The sequence below is a fragment of the Chenopodium quinoa genome, unplaced genomic scaffold (genome assembly GCF_001683475.1).
Source record: "Chenopodium quinoa cultivar QQ74 unplaced genomic scaffold, ASM168347v1, whole genome shotgun sequence".
Taxonomy (NCBI): domain Eukaryota; kingdom Viridiplantae; phylum Streptophyta; class Magnoliopsida; order Caryophyllales; family Amaranthaceae; genus Chenopodium; species Chenopodium quinoa.
Window position 1 is genome coordinate 3,134,442 of NW_018743206.1, and position 15,583 is coordinate 3,150,024.

Consider the following 15,583-nt stretch of genomic DNA (forward strand, 5'->3'; position numbering starts at 1 on the left):
AAACATAAGGCTCTTCTTGTATGTTGTATGTGAGGATTTTTTAGCAAACTACGCATAAGACGCATCAAAGCAAACAGCTGATTAAAATCCCCTAGATCACGACCAACCTAGCATAAAAGCAGTCAATGTTAGCTGACATTTTATGATGAAATATTCCAACACAACCTTTTTTCCAAAACTTGGAGAACTTTAGGTAGTACCTCCTCGACTATGAAACATGTAAAGTACAGGACTAAGGGATGAAGCCCAGTATCTGGCTTGACAAACTAATTAATGCTTCCTTGAAAAAAATGGTTTTAGAACCTCTAATGTCCACGTCCATATCCTCAATGTAGAATGAATAAACTGGGAGGGACAAATTAAAGAAAGACAATAGAATCAATAGAATGGGGCAGGACAAAGAAATCCCTGCAATTAGTTGCTCTCCACTAAAAATAATAAATAAATGAATAAAATCACTCTAATCAGAAAATTGATAAATGGACAGCTAAGTTCTTTTTTAAAAAAACAAAACAATGTACTACTATGAGAGTTAAAATATTGATGTGCAATAAAGCCAACAATTGAGCGACAAGCTAGATCATCACAAAAGAATAATATGTCCAATATATATATATATATATATAGAAATGGGATCATGTGAGAACCTAAGCTTAGAATAGGAACTAGGAACTAATGTGGTGCGTTGATCGTCCTTAATCCAATGGCTGACATCCCACCCGCCTTTTTTATGTCAGTAATGGTATTTTGGTAATTTTGTCACTTTGAATGACCTCCTTTCTTTCTCTCTCACTTCACATCCCTATTTTCTCTCTCTAACCTTGAGTTCTCCGCTCGCGACTTCAGCTCTTTGAATAGCAAATTTTTTGCCCAGATTTTTCGATTTTCATCCTCAATTACATCGCATTCTTCGATTTTTTTCATTCATTGAGGTAATTTTAGAATTATATTTGTATTTTCGTTGTTTATTTTGATTTCATATCATGGCTAATTATTACGTGTTTTCCTATTTTATGCTTTTTTTTTTATCTTAGTTTTTATCAATTTTGGTAATTGAGGTAATTTTCTTATAGCGTGTGTAGGGAATATATCAAGCATTACCCCAAACTTGAACCCCACTATGATTATACACTTAAGTACGGTGGCATCCAAAGGGAAAGAAGATAGAGCAAAAGAGTCGCCAACAAGTTTTAGGAACTTGTAAACCGTTCACGAGGTGAAGGTTACACCCCTTAACGATCCAGGAGATCGTCAACTCCAATAGGTCTGGAACCATGACAGGTAGTTTGGGGATGAAGGAACAAATCTAACCTAAAAGAGATTGAACCTGCCCTAATAATAGGCCTCTACTTTATTCTGATCGTATTCATGTGCGCTTTCTATCTAACATGCAACCAATAGGATTAACCCTAAACCTGTTTAATCTATGTTGGTTGAATATTAATGCACAGATAAATCTACTATTGGCGATCACTTGAATTATAATCATATTAACCCTAAACAAGATTATTATTTATCTTATTAAGCGTGATTACAAGTATCAGTTCCCTTTAAACATGCATAAAAGGCGTGATCAAGCAATAACAATAATAAGTATCAAGCAACATAATAATCATCATAAATAATCATAATAATAATAATTAAAATAATCATATTAAAGCATAATAATAGCAAGATCCTAGGCATGATACTAACAAGATTAATAACAAACCCTAGCATGTCACTAAGCAATAAAAATCAAAGCTTTAACCCTAACATGATACTAACATGAATATTAGGAAGACAAATAGGAAGCATCGCAGGAATCACAATTGTCATATTTGATATTAGAAATTATAGTTGTTACCCTAAACATGATACTAGAAAAATCAAAACGCCCTAACATGACACTAGGAATCATAATAACAACCTAAACATGATTTCTATATCCTAATATCAATAAAATCAATTAAATCACTTACTTGGATGCCTCGTATCTCTTTCTAATAACAAAATACACACGTTAGTAACTTCAAGGAAAATATAAAATCAAAACAATTAAATTAAATAATTGAAAGAGAGATTTGGGACCAAACCCTAAGAAATTAAAATCTTTAACGTCTAGGGCGAAGGCAACTTAGAACTTGGCTAGGTGTTTCTAGATCTTGTGAATGCGGAATTATGTATGAAAAAGGCTAGTTTAGAAAAGAGAGAGAGAGAGAGCATAAGCTTAGAGAGAGAGCACTGGAGAATTAATTGTTGTTGATGATTGAAAACGGATTTTTAGGAGGCTATTATAGAGAAAATTTGCCGGATGGATAGTAAAACGAATCAGAGTTAAGAGAATAAAACGACTTAGCGCTAGACGCCAGACATTAGCGCCAGACGCTAAGGCTAGCGCCAGACGCCAAGCCTTAGTGCCAAGCGCTAATCCTGTCGACAGGCGCTAGAAATAGTTTTCACGGGTTTTCTTAATTTTGATAAAATTTATTCGTACAGAAGGGCAAAATCGTATTTTCCTTAAAAACACTTCTTTTATTCTGATCAAAACTCTAAAAAGTCAACTAAAGTCAATTTATCAATGCTAATTAAATTAGGAATGAAAAGAACCTTCTACAAGAATCTAGAAGACTATAATCAATTCTAATTGCATTAGGAATGATAAATCAATATTAGGCCCTCCTTTAGATCATTGGGCCGCATATAAATATCAAACCGGGCCCAGTTTAGTAATTTAGCCATAATTTCCTCATTATTCATCGGAATTGGGCTTATAATATGTCGTTGGAAAGCTCCTTTCAAACCCGACCCAACTACACTATTATTGGACCCTTGTCATGGACCAAACCAAACTGAATTGGCTGTTTTTTTGAATAGGTTTTCAAAAACAGAGGAAAAGAAATGAAATAAAAACTATCCGCAACATTAGACCTTCCACACTTTCACTTCATTCGATTATGATTCAACTTTTAAGGTACTCATCACTGGGTTTGGTTTTGGGGAGACACAAATGGGTGTCTACAAAAGACCCAACTTTGACTAAGTTTGGAGAAACGCAAGTTTCGAAAACTAAAGTCAAAGTATCGATAGGGACGGAGAATGATTCAGAACGTTCTGCGATCCCAAATCACTCTTGTAACGCCGATACCGGTAAAACTAGCATTAGTTAAAACAAATAAAAGAGTTAAGAAACGCGTATCTTGCACCGTCGAGCACACGTCTCTTGATGTAATCGATTTGTTGCATTGTCGTATTTGTTGTTGTGACAACCTTACGCAAGCTAGGGAATGCCATACTACTGTTTACCTTGACGATCTTCTGCAAGCTAGAGAATACCGCCTGAAGACTGCTACGCGTGTAACTGCCTCCATTCCGCCGTGATAGACTTCTGCAAGCTAGAGAACCCCATCGAAGATTGCTTCGCCTGAAATGACCTTCTAGCACTTTGTGACCATCTTTTGCAAGCTAGGGAACACGATCAAAGATAACTTCGCTTGAAATCACCTCTAGTTGTTTGTGACAACCCTCTGCAAGCTAGGGAATGTTGTCGATCAATGTTGTTACATCTCGAGCCTTTTTCTTGAATCATAGTGACAACCTTCCCAATCATAGCAAAAGTCGTCGAAGACCGCCTCATCACGAACCGCTCTTCTCAAATCTTGGTGACAACCTCCACAATCTTAGCGAATGTCGTCGAAGACCCCCCATCTCGTGCTATCTTCTCAAATCTTGGGTGACAACCTCCACAATCTCAGCGAATGCTGTCGAAGATAACTTTACTTGAAGCCATCCTCAGTTGTTGCGATAATATTCCGAAGAAAATCACCAAAGACCAACGCTTGTCAATCTTTAAAGCTCGCTTGAATTTTGTTTTAGCCGGTGCGTCGGCGCTTCTAGTGCTTGTAGACCAGTATGTCGGTGCTTGGATTGTGAACTTGTATGTCGGTGCTTTTGAACCAGTATGTCGGTGTCTTTGTGATGAGCCAATGTTTAGGCGCTTTAAGCTAAGTGAGACGATGTTTCGTCAGGTCGATCACTTATTTGCGATCATAATCAAACCGACTACTAAATCATGTCTAACTGCTTATAGGGGCTAACTGGCGTACCAAGGAACCAAAAAATTGTTGTATGAGGTCGAAATAACCGTTCTGAGAGGCTTCGAGCTCTGTAGCTGCTAAAATATCTCTAGCGCCGCGATTTTGCGCTGTCGCCTGATGCTAGGATCTAGCGCCAGGCGCTGAACTCTGTTGCTAGACGGCAGATATTGTCGTCTGGCGCTGGAGTCGGGTCTTCCCTATTCTGCTCTTTCTACCGCTGTTCATTGCTCGGTTTCGCTTCGAACTGTGAACTTGGTCGTTTCCTTTCAACCAAATCCGCTCAAATCTTTTGTAAGTTAAAGCTCTTCATCTCTAATTTACTGATCCATGTAATTTTGCTCAAATTCTTCTCATCTTGGAAGAATCTCTTGTGGTCATATTCACGCTTTTTGAAAAAAAGATCCGGGAATGTTCTTGCTTGCTGGGATGTACCTGCATTTATATCTTTGATTATAGGACTTTGCTCATCTTTCTTTAATTATCTTGACCTAAGACTTAGTGTTGACTCAATGACTTGACACGACTCAAGGTATAAACTTGACTCACTGTGATTGACACGAGGTTGACTTGACTCGAAGTGTTTGACACATGTGTTAGACTTAAATCAAGGTGATATGACCCGACATGACTCAACGTGTACATGACTCGTGTGTGCATCGTAATGTGATCGTGCGACTCAAAAATGTAAAAAAGCAAAAAAATATTATGTCATTTTTGTGGAGGGTACCGACTTTATCCCGAAAAAGAAAGACGCGAAAAAAATAATCGAAGTTTTTGAAGGTGCATGTTGAATGAGCTTAATCAAGTACATGTGTTTGATGCTATTTCTTAAGATGCAAGGAATAATTCATCTTAGGCTATCCCAGTGGACTCGATAATGAAAGTATTTAGGTAACTTAGGCGCGGAGGCTAAGCACTTCTTACTTTGTGATGAAATGATGAGTGATGAGCAATTTTGACATGACAAGGCATGCTTAGCATTGTGTTAAGATTTCATGACAAAAGGTTCCTAAGGGAAAGACTATATTTGATCATGTATCTGTGCGGTGTGTGAAAGTGACACTAAGGTTTGGCCGCAAGAGCTAAGTGTGTGGGAAAATATATTGAAAAGAGTCAAATGGCGTTGACTCTTAGGCTGGGTAGGCTAATGATGTAGGGATCAAGCCCCCAAGTGTAACTATAAATAGATAGGGATGAGCATTGGAGATCCCTTGATATGATCATGATATGAGTGTGTGAATGTGAATATGAATGCTTGTTTATTACGTTCGCACCCCAATGTGAGGTTGCCTACGTATCCGTTAGGAATTAGGCCGAACGTAGCTCTAGCCGAAACTCGCACAAGTGTGTGTATACCTCAAAAAGGTCTTTTTAGGGTTGTAACGTGGTTAGGCTAAAGGTTTGAAGAATAAGGGGATAAAGGCTCAAGACCCTCGATAAGTCCCCAAGGTGTGCAACCTTGCTTTTGAATCTTTATATTTTTATGCTTGAGGGTTTTAACTCTTTTTTAGCTCTCTTTTCTTTTTTATTTTTGCTCTCTTTTTTTGCTTTTGCAATTTTTTTATTTTGAACATTTTTGATAAGTGTGGGCAATCCCGATCATGCGGTCTATCACTCACTTGGCATTCATGTTTCTTAGGAACGGTACCGAGCACTCGATAAGAGACGCAATCTGAGACATTTTCATCTCAAATACATGTTCATGTCAGTGACATTGGAACACTTGCCCTTTTGTACACTTTTATTTATTTATTTATATGTATTTTTTATTTTGCTTATTTGATACACTCAAGATTTTGTTCATTGAAAATTGCATGAGTTACACACCATCCCGTCCCAAAGTTAGGTAGATATGGGTTGAAAAATGAAGGGTCTATCGTTAGACGAGGCTCAAAGTGGTTTATGAAAAGAGGATTGTATATTAGAAAGGTGAAAGGCAATATGATGTGGCTACAAGGGGTGCCTCAAATCATTGGTGTACCTTGTGCTTAGTTTGACATGGATTTATTTCTGTTTTTTTTTTCTTTTTTCTAGAATGATCATATGTAAGGAAATAAATGCTCATTTTATTATAAGGGAAAAGAAAGAATCTACAAAATTAATCTTAGGGAAAAGAAAGATGCTTCTGCTAGACTTATTGGGGAAAGGGTAAATAAAAGAAACAGAAAAAAGAGGAGGTTACAAAATCTTGTCGTTGAAGCTCGCCTCTTGTCTTATGTCGTTTGCTTTATCATCACTCGCTCTTCTTGTTAGCTGGAGGCATGGGAAGCTTGTTATTATCAATCAAATGTTGGATAGCCTCCTTTAGCTTCCAACAGCTCTTAGTAACATGACCCCTACCTTGATGGTACTGCAGTGTTCATCTGGATTCCAACTAGGAAATCTCTTTTCAGGTGCAGGATCTTGAATAGGTCCAATGGGAGTAATGAGTCCCTTAGCATGGAGTCGATCGAAGGCACTATCGTAACTCATCCCAATGGGGGTGAAATCTTTCCTTAGCTGTTTCTTAGATCCTTGGTTATCCATGGCTAAAACTTCACTGAGATCAAAGGTACTAACATTTTTTACTAGAATGGGCGTTTTCGGAAGAAGAAGGATTGTCGTTCTTCTTTCCTTTCCAGCCACCGTGGTTACTATTATTAGTAGCTTTTTGCTTTGCGAGGTCGTCTTCAATCTCGATTCTGATGTCATAAACGGCCTTGAAAGTATTCAAGTTGTGTTGATATTTTAAGTGCTTTGAATACTTTTCTTGTAAATTCTTGATAAACATCCTTACGGACTCTTGCGGAAGAAGATAAGGATTATCTGTTGCCTTGAATTTAGGGATGTCAGTGGCATTGAACTTTTGCGGAAGAAGGTCCTTGTCCACCAAGACCCCTTGTGAACTAATGCCTTGAAACTTGTACTCACTAGATAGCTTGCTAAAGCTTTCTTGCATAAGGCCCATTTGTTGTTGCTTCACTGGGTCATTGATTTTGAGGGCTAAATCCTTCAACGCCTCAGTCACGTCAGTCAATTGATTCCTAAGTCCGTTGACTTCTTCTTGACTTGCCATTATCCTCTTAGATTTCCTCTTTTGAAGAATCGGTTTATCAAAAAGTAAGAATTGAACAAAGAGGTTGTCCTTGATTAATCGCCCTTCTCTCTTTGACCAACTACCGTGGAAATTAGGGATATCGATTGTTAATTATTTGACTCAAACTCTATTCAACATGAAAGGATGGAAGAAGGTAGGAAGAATGAAGGTTGTGATGTGGAGAAAGATGATGTATATGGAGAGATATGAAAAATTAGGAGTAGAATGTACCCCCAACTCAAATGATGGAAAAAACCGACTCAAGCATGAACCTTAGACATGGTCATGGTGTATATACATATTAGTGGGTGCTTTATTGTGAGTGCAAGTGACATGTTAATACTTTTGCGTAAAACCATGGGACTTAGTGCCTAGACTTAATTAAGGACTTAACGAGGTATTATTGTTAACAAAATAATCGAATTGATTAGCAAACTGTTCAATTAGACACAAAGTGATGACTCGAGCAATATACTGAACCGTCGCCAAAACGACAGGATTGGCGCCGCAATCTGCAGTGTAGCGCCAGACGACAGAGCTGTCGCCAGGCGCTGCAGTCCAAGTTGTGGCGCCATTGCTGGAACGTTGATCTGGAATTGCTTTCGGTATTATTACTCTACAGGGTATGCCTAAAGTCGTACTAGGTCAATTCTGATTAAATTATTAGACTTTAATTATTCAAATTAGTTAATTAATTAATTTAGGCAAAGTTCTTTGGTCATTAATCAGTTTATTTAGTCTTAACACAAGTCAAACAAATGCTTAGGAAAAACAGATAGAGTATGCACAACAAATAATGCACAATTAGTCAAGTAGGCACAATATGATGCAATGAGTTTGTAACCTAACCATGGCTCTAGTTCTCTAAAGTTCGGGATATGGGTTAGTCAAAGAGGGTCCATGGTTAATTGTCCGGACGCATCGTGCGAAATCCTTACCTTTGAAGGGTTGGCGCGAGTGGATGGGACATCGCAAGTTAAAAACTCGCTTCCATGGTTTAGTGAATTCAACATTCTCGGATGTACCCTTTTTTGCATAGAGCGTTCAATCAGGTAAATGGAGCATGAATTCCCAGAGGGTTATGTCCATATGTAGAACACATATAGGTTTTAGAAAAGTGAGAAAACTCAATCAGGAAGTAGGAACAAGCAAACATTGCTAAAAACTGGTTAAAATTAGAACGCATATTTCTGGCTCGGTATTATAAGAACTTGGCGCCAGCGAACAGAGGCCGACACCGCGATTTGGTTTTGGTGCCTGGCGATAGGAGATGTAGCCTGGCGCCAGAGTCAAATCATCAGCGCTAGACTCTATTTTCTGATGCTAGTTTCTACATGCCTCAGCAGCTTTTTGTGCTCGATAAAATTTTCCAATTTCGCGCAGCATTATTTCAATCCTAGTTGTGAAAGGTATTCCTCAAATTTCCTACGTGTAAAAATCCTATGTTTTTAACTCATTACATATGGTCTTTCTAATGATATCTTTTTTATGCATATGACAATAATGTTAATCAAAATTACGCACATGAAATACGTAGAACTTTTCGAGTCTCATCTACTCATTCTAAATCATTGCCAAAATAAATTTTAGGAATTAAAATAGAAATCCTCCCCAGTGGAGTCGCCAAAAACTATAGGGAATATTTCAAGCATTACCCCAAACTTTAACCCCACTGTGATCATACACTTAAGTACGGTGGCGTCCAAAGCGAAAGAAGATAGAGTAAAAGAGTCGCCAACAAGTTTTAGGAACTTGTAAACCGTTCACGAGGTGAAGGTTACACCCCTTAACGATCCAGGAGATCGTCAACTCCAATAGGTTTGGAACCATGACTGGTAGTTCGGGGATGAAGGTAAAAATCCAACCTAAAAGAGATTGAACCTGCCCTTATAATAGGCCTCTACTTTATTCTGATCGTATTCATGTGCGCTTTCTAACTAATATGCAATCAATGGGATTAACCTTAAACTTGTTTAATCTATGTTGGTTGAATATTAATGCACAAATAAATCTATTATTGGCGATCACTTGAATTATAATCATATTAACCCTAAACAAGATTATTAATTATCTTATTAAACGTGATTACAAATATCAATTTCCTATAAACATGAAAAGGCGTGATCAAGCAATAACAATAATAAGCATCAAGCAACATAATAATCATCATAAATAATAACAATAATAATAATTAAAATCATCATGTTAAAGCATAATAATAGCAAGATCCTAGGCATGACACTAACAAGATTAATAACAAACCCTATAATGTCACTAAGCAATAAAAATCAAAGCTTTAATCCTAACATGATACTAACATGAATATTAGAAAGAAAAATAGGAAGCATCGCAGGAATCACAATTCACTACTACAAAATTGGCCAAAGAGACCCATTCAAATTAGCCAAAGAGACTGCCTTAGAGGCGGTCTCTAGCGCAGCGGTCTCTTTGGCAAAGAGACTGCTTTGTTAGAGGCGGTCTCTAGAATGGGAATGCTGAGACCGCCTCTTAAAGATAAGATGTCTCAATATTAAGAAAGTTGAGACTGCCTTTATAAGAAAAGCGATCTCTCTTTACAGAAAACTAAGACCGCCTATCTTAAATAGGCAGTCTTTTTTTTAGAAAACTGAGACCGCTTTTTAGGCTTATTGGGTCTCTTTGGTCTCATTTTAAATAAAAAAAATAAATGTATTTAATTTGATTTTGTTAATTAAAATTACAATATATTATATGCTATATTTTTAAAGAATTGGTATAAAATTACACGTATCACAGTACAAAATAACTTGAAATTCTACAATAAAAAATGTAGATCGTATATAAATTATTCTAATCTACAGTACAAAAATAATTGCATCAACACAAAATGTAGCTGAAGTACTCCAACTTCTTCCTTGTGAAAACAACATATCTGTAAAATCAAAAACCACAAATTTAATAAATCAATTATACTACTAATAAATCAAAATGTAGTAATTGAGATTATTTAGAAAACTTGACTAGTGAGTAAAAGATTAACTCACTAAAGAATCAATTGTTTAACAAATTCAGAAAAGATAATTGTTACTCCGTATATAACAAAGATTAATTCACTAAAGCACAAGCTAAGTATTCTTGAAAATTCTTTTAATCTATAACAAAGATAAAAATAAAAGACATAGAAGATCGAGATTCACAATGTTTAACAAAGTCAGAAAACATGTTCATAGTTAGATCAAAATCATTCCAGACGCAAGTAATTCCTCTATACAACCTTGTTGAATAATACCTAACTAAACCCAATATAAGTGATTTTTCTAAAAAATCTAAACAATCAAATAAATCGAAGATTCTTAGGCTAAATTTACAGCACTTTGTATAATCAATACTATTTAATTTATTCCTAGCAAAATTTCAATCAAACAATTTATTGCTTAAAAGCAGCAAAATTAGAAAGAGGATGAAGAGTGATGATTTCACCTCACTCTCCCAAGTTCAGATCCTCCCGATTCTTTAGTGATTCTTCAACCGTCAATGGCGGCAGTGGCAGAGCATTCCAATTTGGCGACCAATTGTTTAGAGAGGAAACTTTGCATGCAACCACTCTGAAAACCCCAACGACACCTAGTATTCACCATGAGAGAGGGATTCCACTAACGGTGGAGGCGCCTAAGTTTCAACATCATATTCTGATAAAGGTGGATGCAGGTCATTATTTTCATTTGACATATTGGTCGAACATAAATCGGGTGATGAGAAAGATTAAGAGGAGGTAGATCGTGGTGGTGGTAGTGATGGTAGTGGCCGGTAATGGTGGTGGTGGTGGTGGTTAATTCATTTAATGGGTTTGTTTAAATAAATGTTGGAGAGTGAGAGGATGGAGCTAGAGAACTCATGGAAGGATATGAAGCGGCGGGATGAAAAGATTCGTGAGTTACTAGGGTTTTATTTCCTTTTTATATTTGTAAATTAGGGAGACCGCCTATACACTAACACAGGTCTCTCCTTTTAAAATTTAAAATAAAAAAATTCAAGAGAGACCTGTCATGTATTAAAATAGGTCTCTCCTTTTTAAAATAAAAATTAAAAAATCCAAGAGAGGCCGCTTATTTGTAATATTGGGTCTCTTGAAACAAAGAGACCAGTTATCTACTTAAACGGTCTCTTATTTACGGTCTCTTTAAGCAATTTTGTAGTAGTGATTGTCATATTTGATATTAGAAATTATAGTTGTTACCCTAAACATGATACTAGGAAAATCAAAACGCCCTAACATGACACTAGGAATCATAGTAACAACCTAGACATGATTTCTATATCATAATATCAATAAAATCAATTAAAGCACTTACTTGGATACCTCGTATCTCTTTCCAATAACAAAATACACACGTTAGTAACTTCAAGGAAAATATAAAATCAAAACAATTAAATTAAATAATTGAAAGATATATTTGGGACCAAACCCTCAAAAATTAAAACCTTTCACGTCTAGGGCGAAAGCAACTTCGAACTTGGCTAGGTGTTTATAGATCTTGTGAATGCGGAATTTTGTATGCAAAAAATAAGTTTAGAAAAGAGAAAGAGAGAGCAAATATTTTAGAGAGAGAGCACTAGAGAATTATTGTTGTTAATGATTGAAAACGGAATTTTAGGAGGCTATTTATAGAGAAAATCAGCCGGATGGATAGAAAAACGAATCAGAGTTTCGAAGAGAATATAACGACTTAGCGCCAGACGCCAGACATTAGCGCCAGACGCTAAGGCTAGCGCCAGACGCCAAGCCTTAGCGCTAGGCGCTAATCCTGTCGTTAGGTGCTAATCTTGTCGTCAGGTGCTAGAAATAGTTTTCACGCGTTTTCTTAACTTTGATAAAATTTAGCCGTATAGAAGGGAAAAATCATATTTTCCTTAAAAACACTTCTTTTATTCTGATTAAAACTCTAATAAGTTAACTAAAGTCAATTTATCAATGCTAATTAAATTAGGAATGAAAGAACCTTCTACAAGAATCTAGAAGACTATAATCAATTTTAATTGCATTAGGAATGATAAATCAATATTAGGCCCTCCTCTAGATCATTGGGCCACATATAAATATCAAACCGGGCCCAGTTTAGTAATTTGGCCATAAATTCCTCATTATTCATCGGAATTGGGCTTATAATATATCGTTGGAAAGCTCTTTTCGAACCCGACCCAACTACACTATTATTGGACCCTTGCCATGGACCAAAACAAACTGGATATGCTGTTTTCTTAAAATAGGTTTTCAAAAACAGAGAAAAAGAAAAGAAATAAAAACTATCCGCAACACTAGACCTTCCACACTTTCACTTCATTCGATTATGATTCAATGTGAAAAGTACTCATCACTAGGTTTTGTTTTGGGGAGACACAAATGGGTGTCTACTACGTGTTTTCCTATTTAGTGTTTTTTATCTTAATTTTTACTTATTAATTGTTTTTTTGAATTATTCTATACAATTTAGTGTTTGATTTATTGTTTTATTTTTACGATTTTGGTTTTTAATTTCTATTTTATGGTTTTACACTTACGAAATTCATTGTAGATGTTTTGTACATATAGTTGGTTTATTTGTTGCTGTTATTAATAAAGTTGTATAATTTTGTTGTTGTTTTACACTTACGAAATTTATTGTAGATGTTTTATGCATATTCTTATAACTTCATGTTTTTTAGTTTCTTCAAGTTTTTTATTTTTTTTTACTTTATGCTCTGAGTCATTTACTTTTTAGTATATCTCTAATAGTTTTTATTAGCTTTTTTTTAAAAAAAATTAATTACTTTTAGTTATAGTTTATTTACTTTTATTTATTGTTTGTTTACTTTTTCCTTCGATTCATTTACTTTTCAGGAACATGTCTGAAAGTGTAGAGCATTGTTCTTCTTCTGTCACTATTGAAGATAACAATGTAAGAATTTTCAAAACACCCCCTCAGCCTTTGCTTCCTAAAATATATTATAATTCTGGAGGTGATAAAGAGTATATGCCAAGTTGTTCTTTGGAAAACAAACCTTTTGTTGGAATGATATTTGATACTCTTCAAGATGGTATTGCCTTTTATTACAAATATGCTAATGAGTGTGGATTTAAAGTCCGTTCTAGTACTAATAAATCACAAAAGAATAAGGATGATCCCACTGGTAAAGGAGTTAATGTAATTAAATATTTATTATGTAGCAAAGAAGGGTATGTGACAAATAACAAGAAATCAGGTAAACAAGTTGAAGGTTATTGTATAAAGAGAAAGACTGTGAAGAGAGTTGGTTGTTCTACTAAGATAAAATTTAGGTTTTGTACTAGTGAGAAGTGTATGGTTTATTATTTTTATGAATATCATTCTCATCCTTTTTCTACACCTATTACTAGGCAGGTTACTAAACATGAAGGTAGTTTAAATTTTGCTCATAAGAAGTTTATTTTTGACAACTCAAAGTTAAATATAGGGGTTGTTATGTCTTATAGGATCATGAAAGAACTTTGTGGTGGCTTTGAAAATGTCAGGGGCAATAAAAATGATTTCAAAAAATTTTCAAGGGACTTGAAAGTTTATATCTCTAATGCTGATGGTGCGATGCTTGTTCAGAACCTTGAACAAAAAGTGAAAACCAGTAAAGGGGGTTATTATATTGATTAATGTGTTGATGAAAGCATACATTTGACCCGTGTATTTTGGGTTGATGCTATTGGTAGAAGAGATTATCAATTATTTGGGGATTCTTTATCTTTTGATTCTACCTATGATACATATAAATATTCATTTGTTTTCTGTCCTTTTACTGGTGTTAATAATCACAAGGGATGTGTTACATTTTGTGTTGCTCTATTATCTAAAGAAGACATAGATTCTTTTGTGTTGCTATTTTAAACTTTTTTGAAGTGCATGGGAAGAGAACCCTCTTGTATTATCACTGATCAAGATCCTACAATGGGTATTGCCATAGAAAAGGTTTTTACTAAGACTAAACATAGGCTATGTATGTGGCACATAATGAGGAAGGTACCTGAAAGGTTGGAACTGCTTTATGTAATGAAACTGATTTCCTGAAAAAGCTAAGTGCAATAGTTTTGGATAGAGAAATTGATCCTCATGTATTTGTTGATGGCCGAAATAGTGTAATGGAGGAGTTTGACCTTGTCGATCATGAGTGGTTTGCATACATGTTCAAGATTAAACATCTTTGGATTCCTGCATATTTTAGGGACTTATTTATTGGTGGTTTACTGCGTTCTACTTCTAGGTCTGAAGGTGCAAATGGTTTCTTTTGTAATTTTACAAAACCTCATGTGACTTGTGTTGAGTTCTTTGTCCGTTATGAAACTGTGCTTGATGCTCAAAGGCATGAACAGGATGAGTTGATCAGGCTTAATAAACTTGACTCTCAATTGGTTACTCATTTACACTTAGAAAAGCACGCTGCTGTTGTTTTTACTCGTGCCATATTTTATGATTTTCAAGAAGAATGTGAGGGAGCCTGTTTTTCATGTAGTGCTGAAAGTTATAGTTCTTTGTTTAGAGATGGTGTGGAGTTTTCTATTATTATTGATCATGAGAAAAGGAAAAATTTTGATGTAACTTTTGACTTGGCCACATATGAGTCATGTTGTACTTGTAGAATGTTTTAGAGTCAAGGCGTTTTATGTAGACACATTCTGTTTGTTATGCAATGCAAGTGTATACGTGAAATTCTCGATCCTTATATCTTGAATCGTTGGAGAAAAGATGTTCTGAAAAAAGCTTAGATTCTATCATAAATGTTGCTCTGGATGATGCTTCTAAGTATGATAAGAAGAAGCAATTGGTCAGTGATGTATGTTCCAAGATTTTCAGTTGTGTGAGTTTAACTGACCAATATAAGGATGATTTATATGAGCTTATTAGGACATTATCTTCATTTGAGGAGCAGATGATATCAAAGAATAATCCTGAAAATGGACCTAGTTCAAAAGAGGTGAAAGATGCTGATATTCAGGTTTTGGTTGGGTTAAATGAAGTAAATGTAAATATCTTGCCTCCAAATCAGTGTCTTAATAAAGGTTCTGCTAGAAGTTCAAAGAAGTTGAAGAGTGTAAAAGAAATAGCTATTGAACAAAAATCCAAAAAGGGTAGAACCTGTAGAGCTTGTGGGCAATCTAGTGTTTCCCATGACAGTAGAAACTGTCCAACCGAGTAAATTTTCAGGTATTTTACTTTTAAATGTGTTCAATTTACTTTAAAATTCTATTTATTTATTGTAACCTTAACTTCATTTACTTTTTATTTTGTGCAGGTATTATTATACTTGATAATTGTCCAAACAAGTAATTTTTCAGGTATTTTACTTTTAAATGTGTTCAATTTACTTTAAACTTATATTTATTTACTTTAACCTTATCTTCACTTACTTTTTATTTTGTGCAGGTATTATTATACTTGATACTTTTTTT

General features: G+C 35.3%; 1 protein-coding gene across 1 annotated transcript; it reads left to right on the top strand.

The window, feature by feature from the left end:
- Positions 1–13,013: 13,013 nt before the first annotated feature.
- LOC110733999 lies at positions 13,014–15,330 on the top strand. Its single transcript, XM_021914055.1, has 4 exons — positions 13,014–13,313; positions 14,037–14,105; positions 14,210–14,728; positions 14,875–15,330. Exons 1-4 carry the CDS (start codon positions 13,014–13,016, stop codon positions 15,328–15,330), a joined length of 1,344 nt encoding a protein of 447 aa, XP_021769747.1.
- Positions 15,331–15,583: the final 253 nt, after the last annotated feature.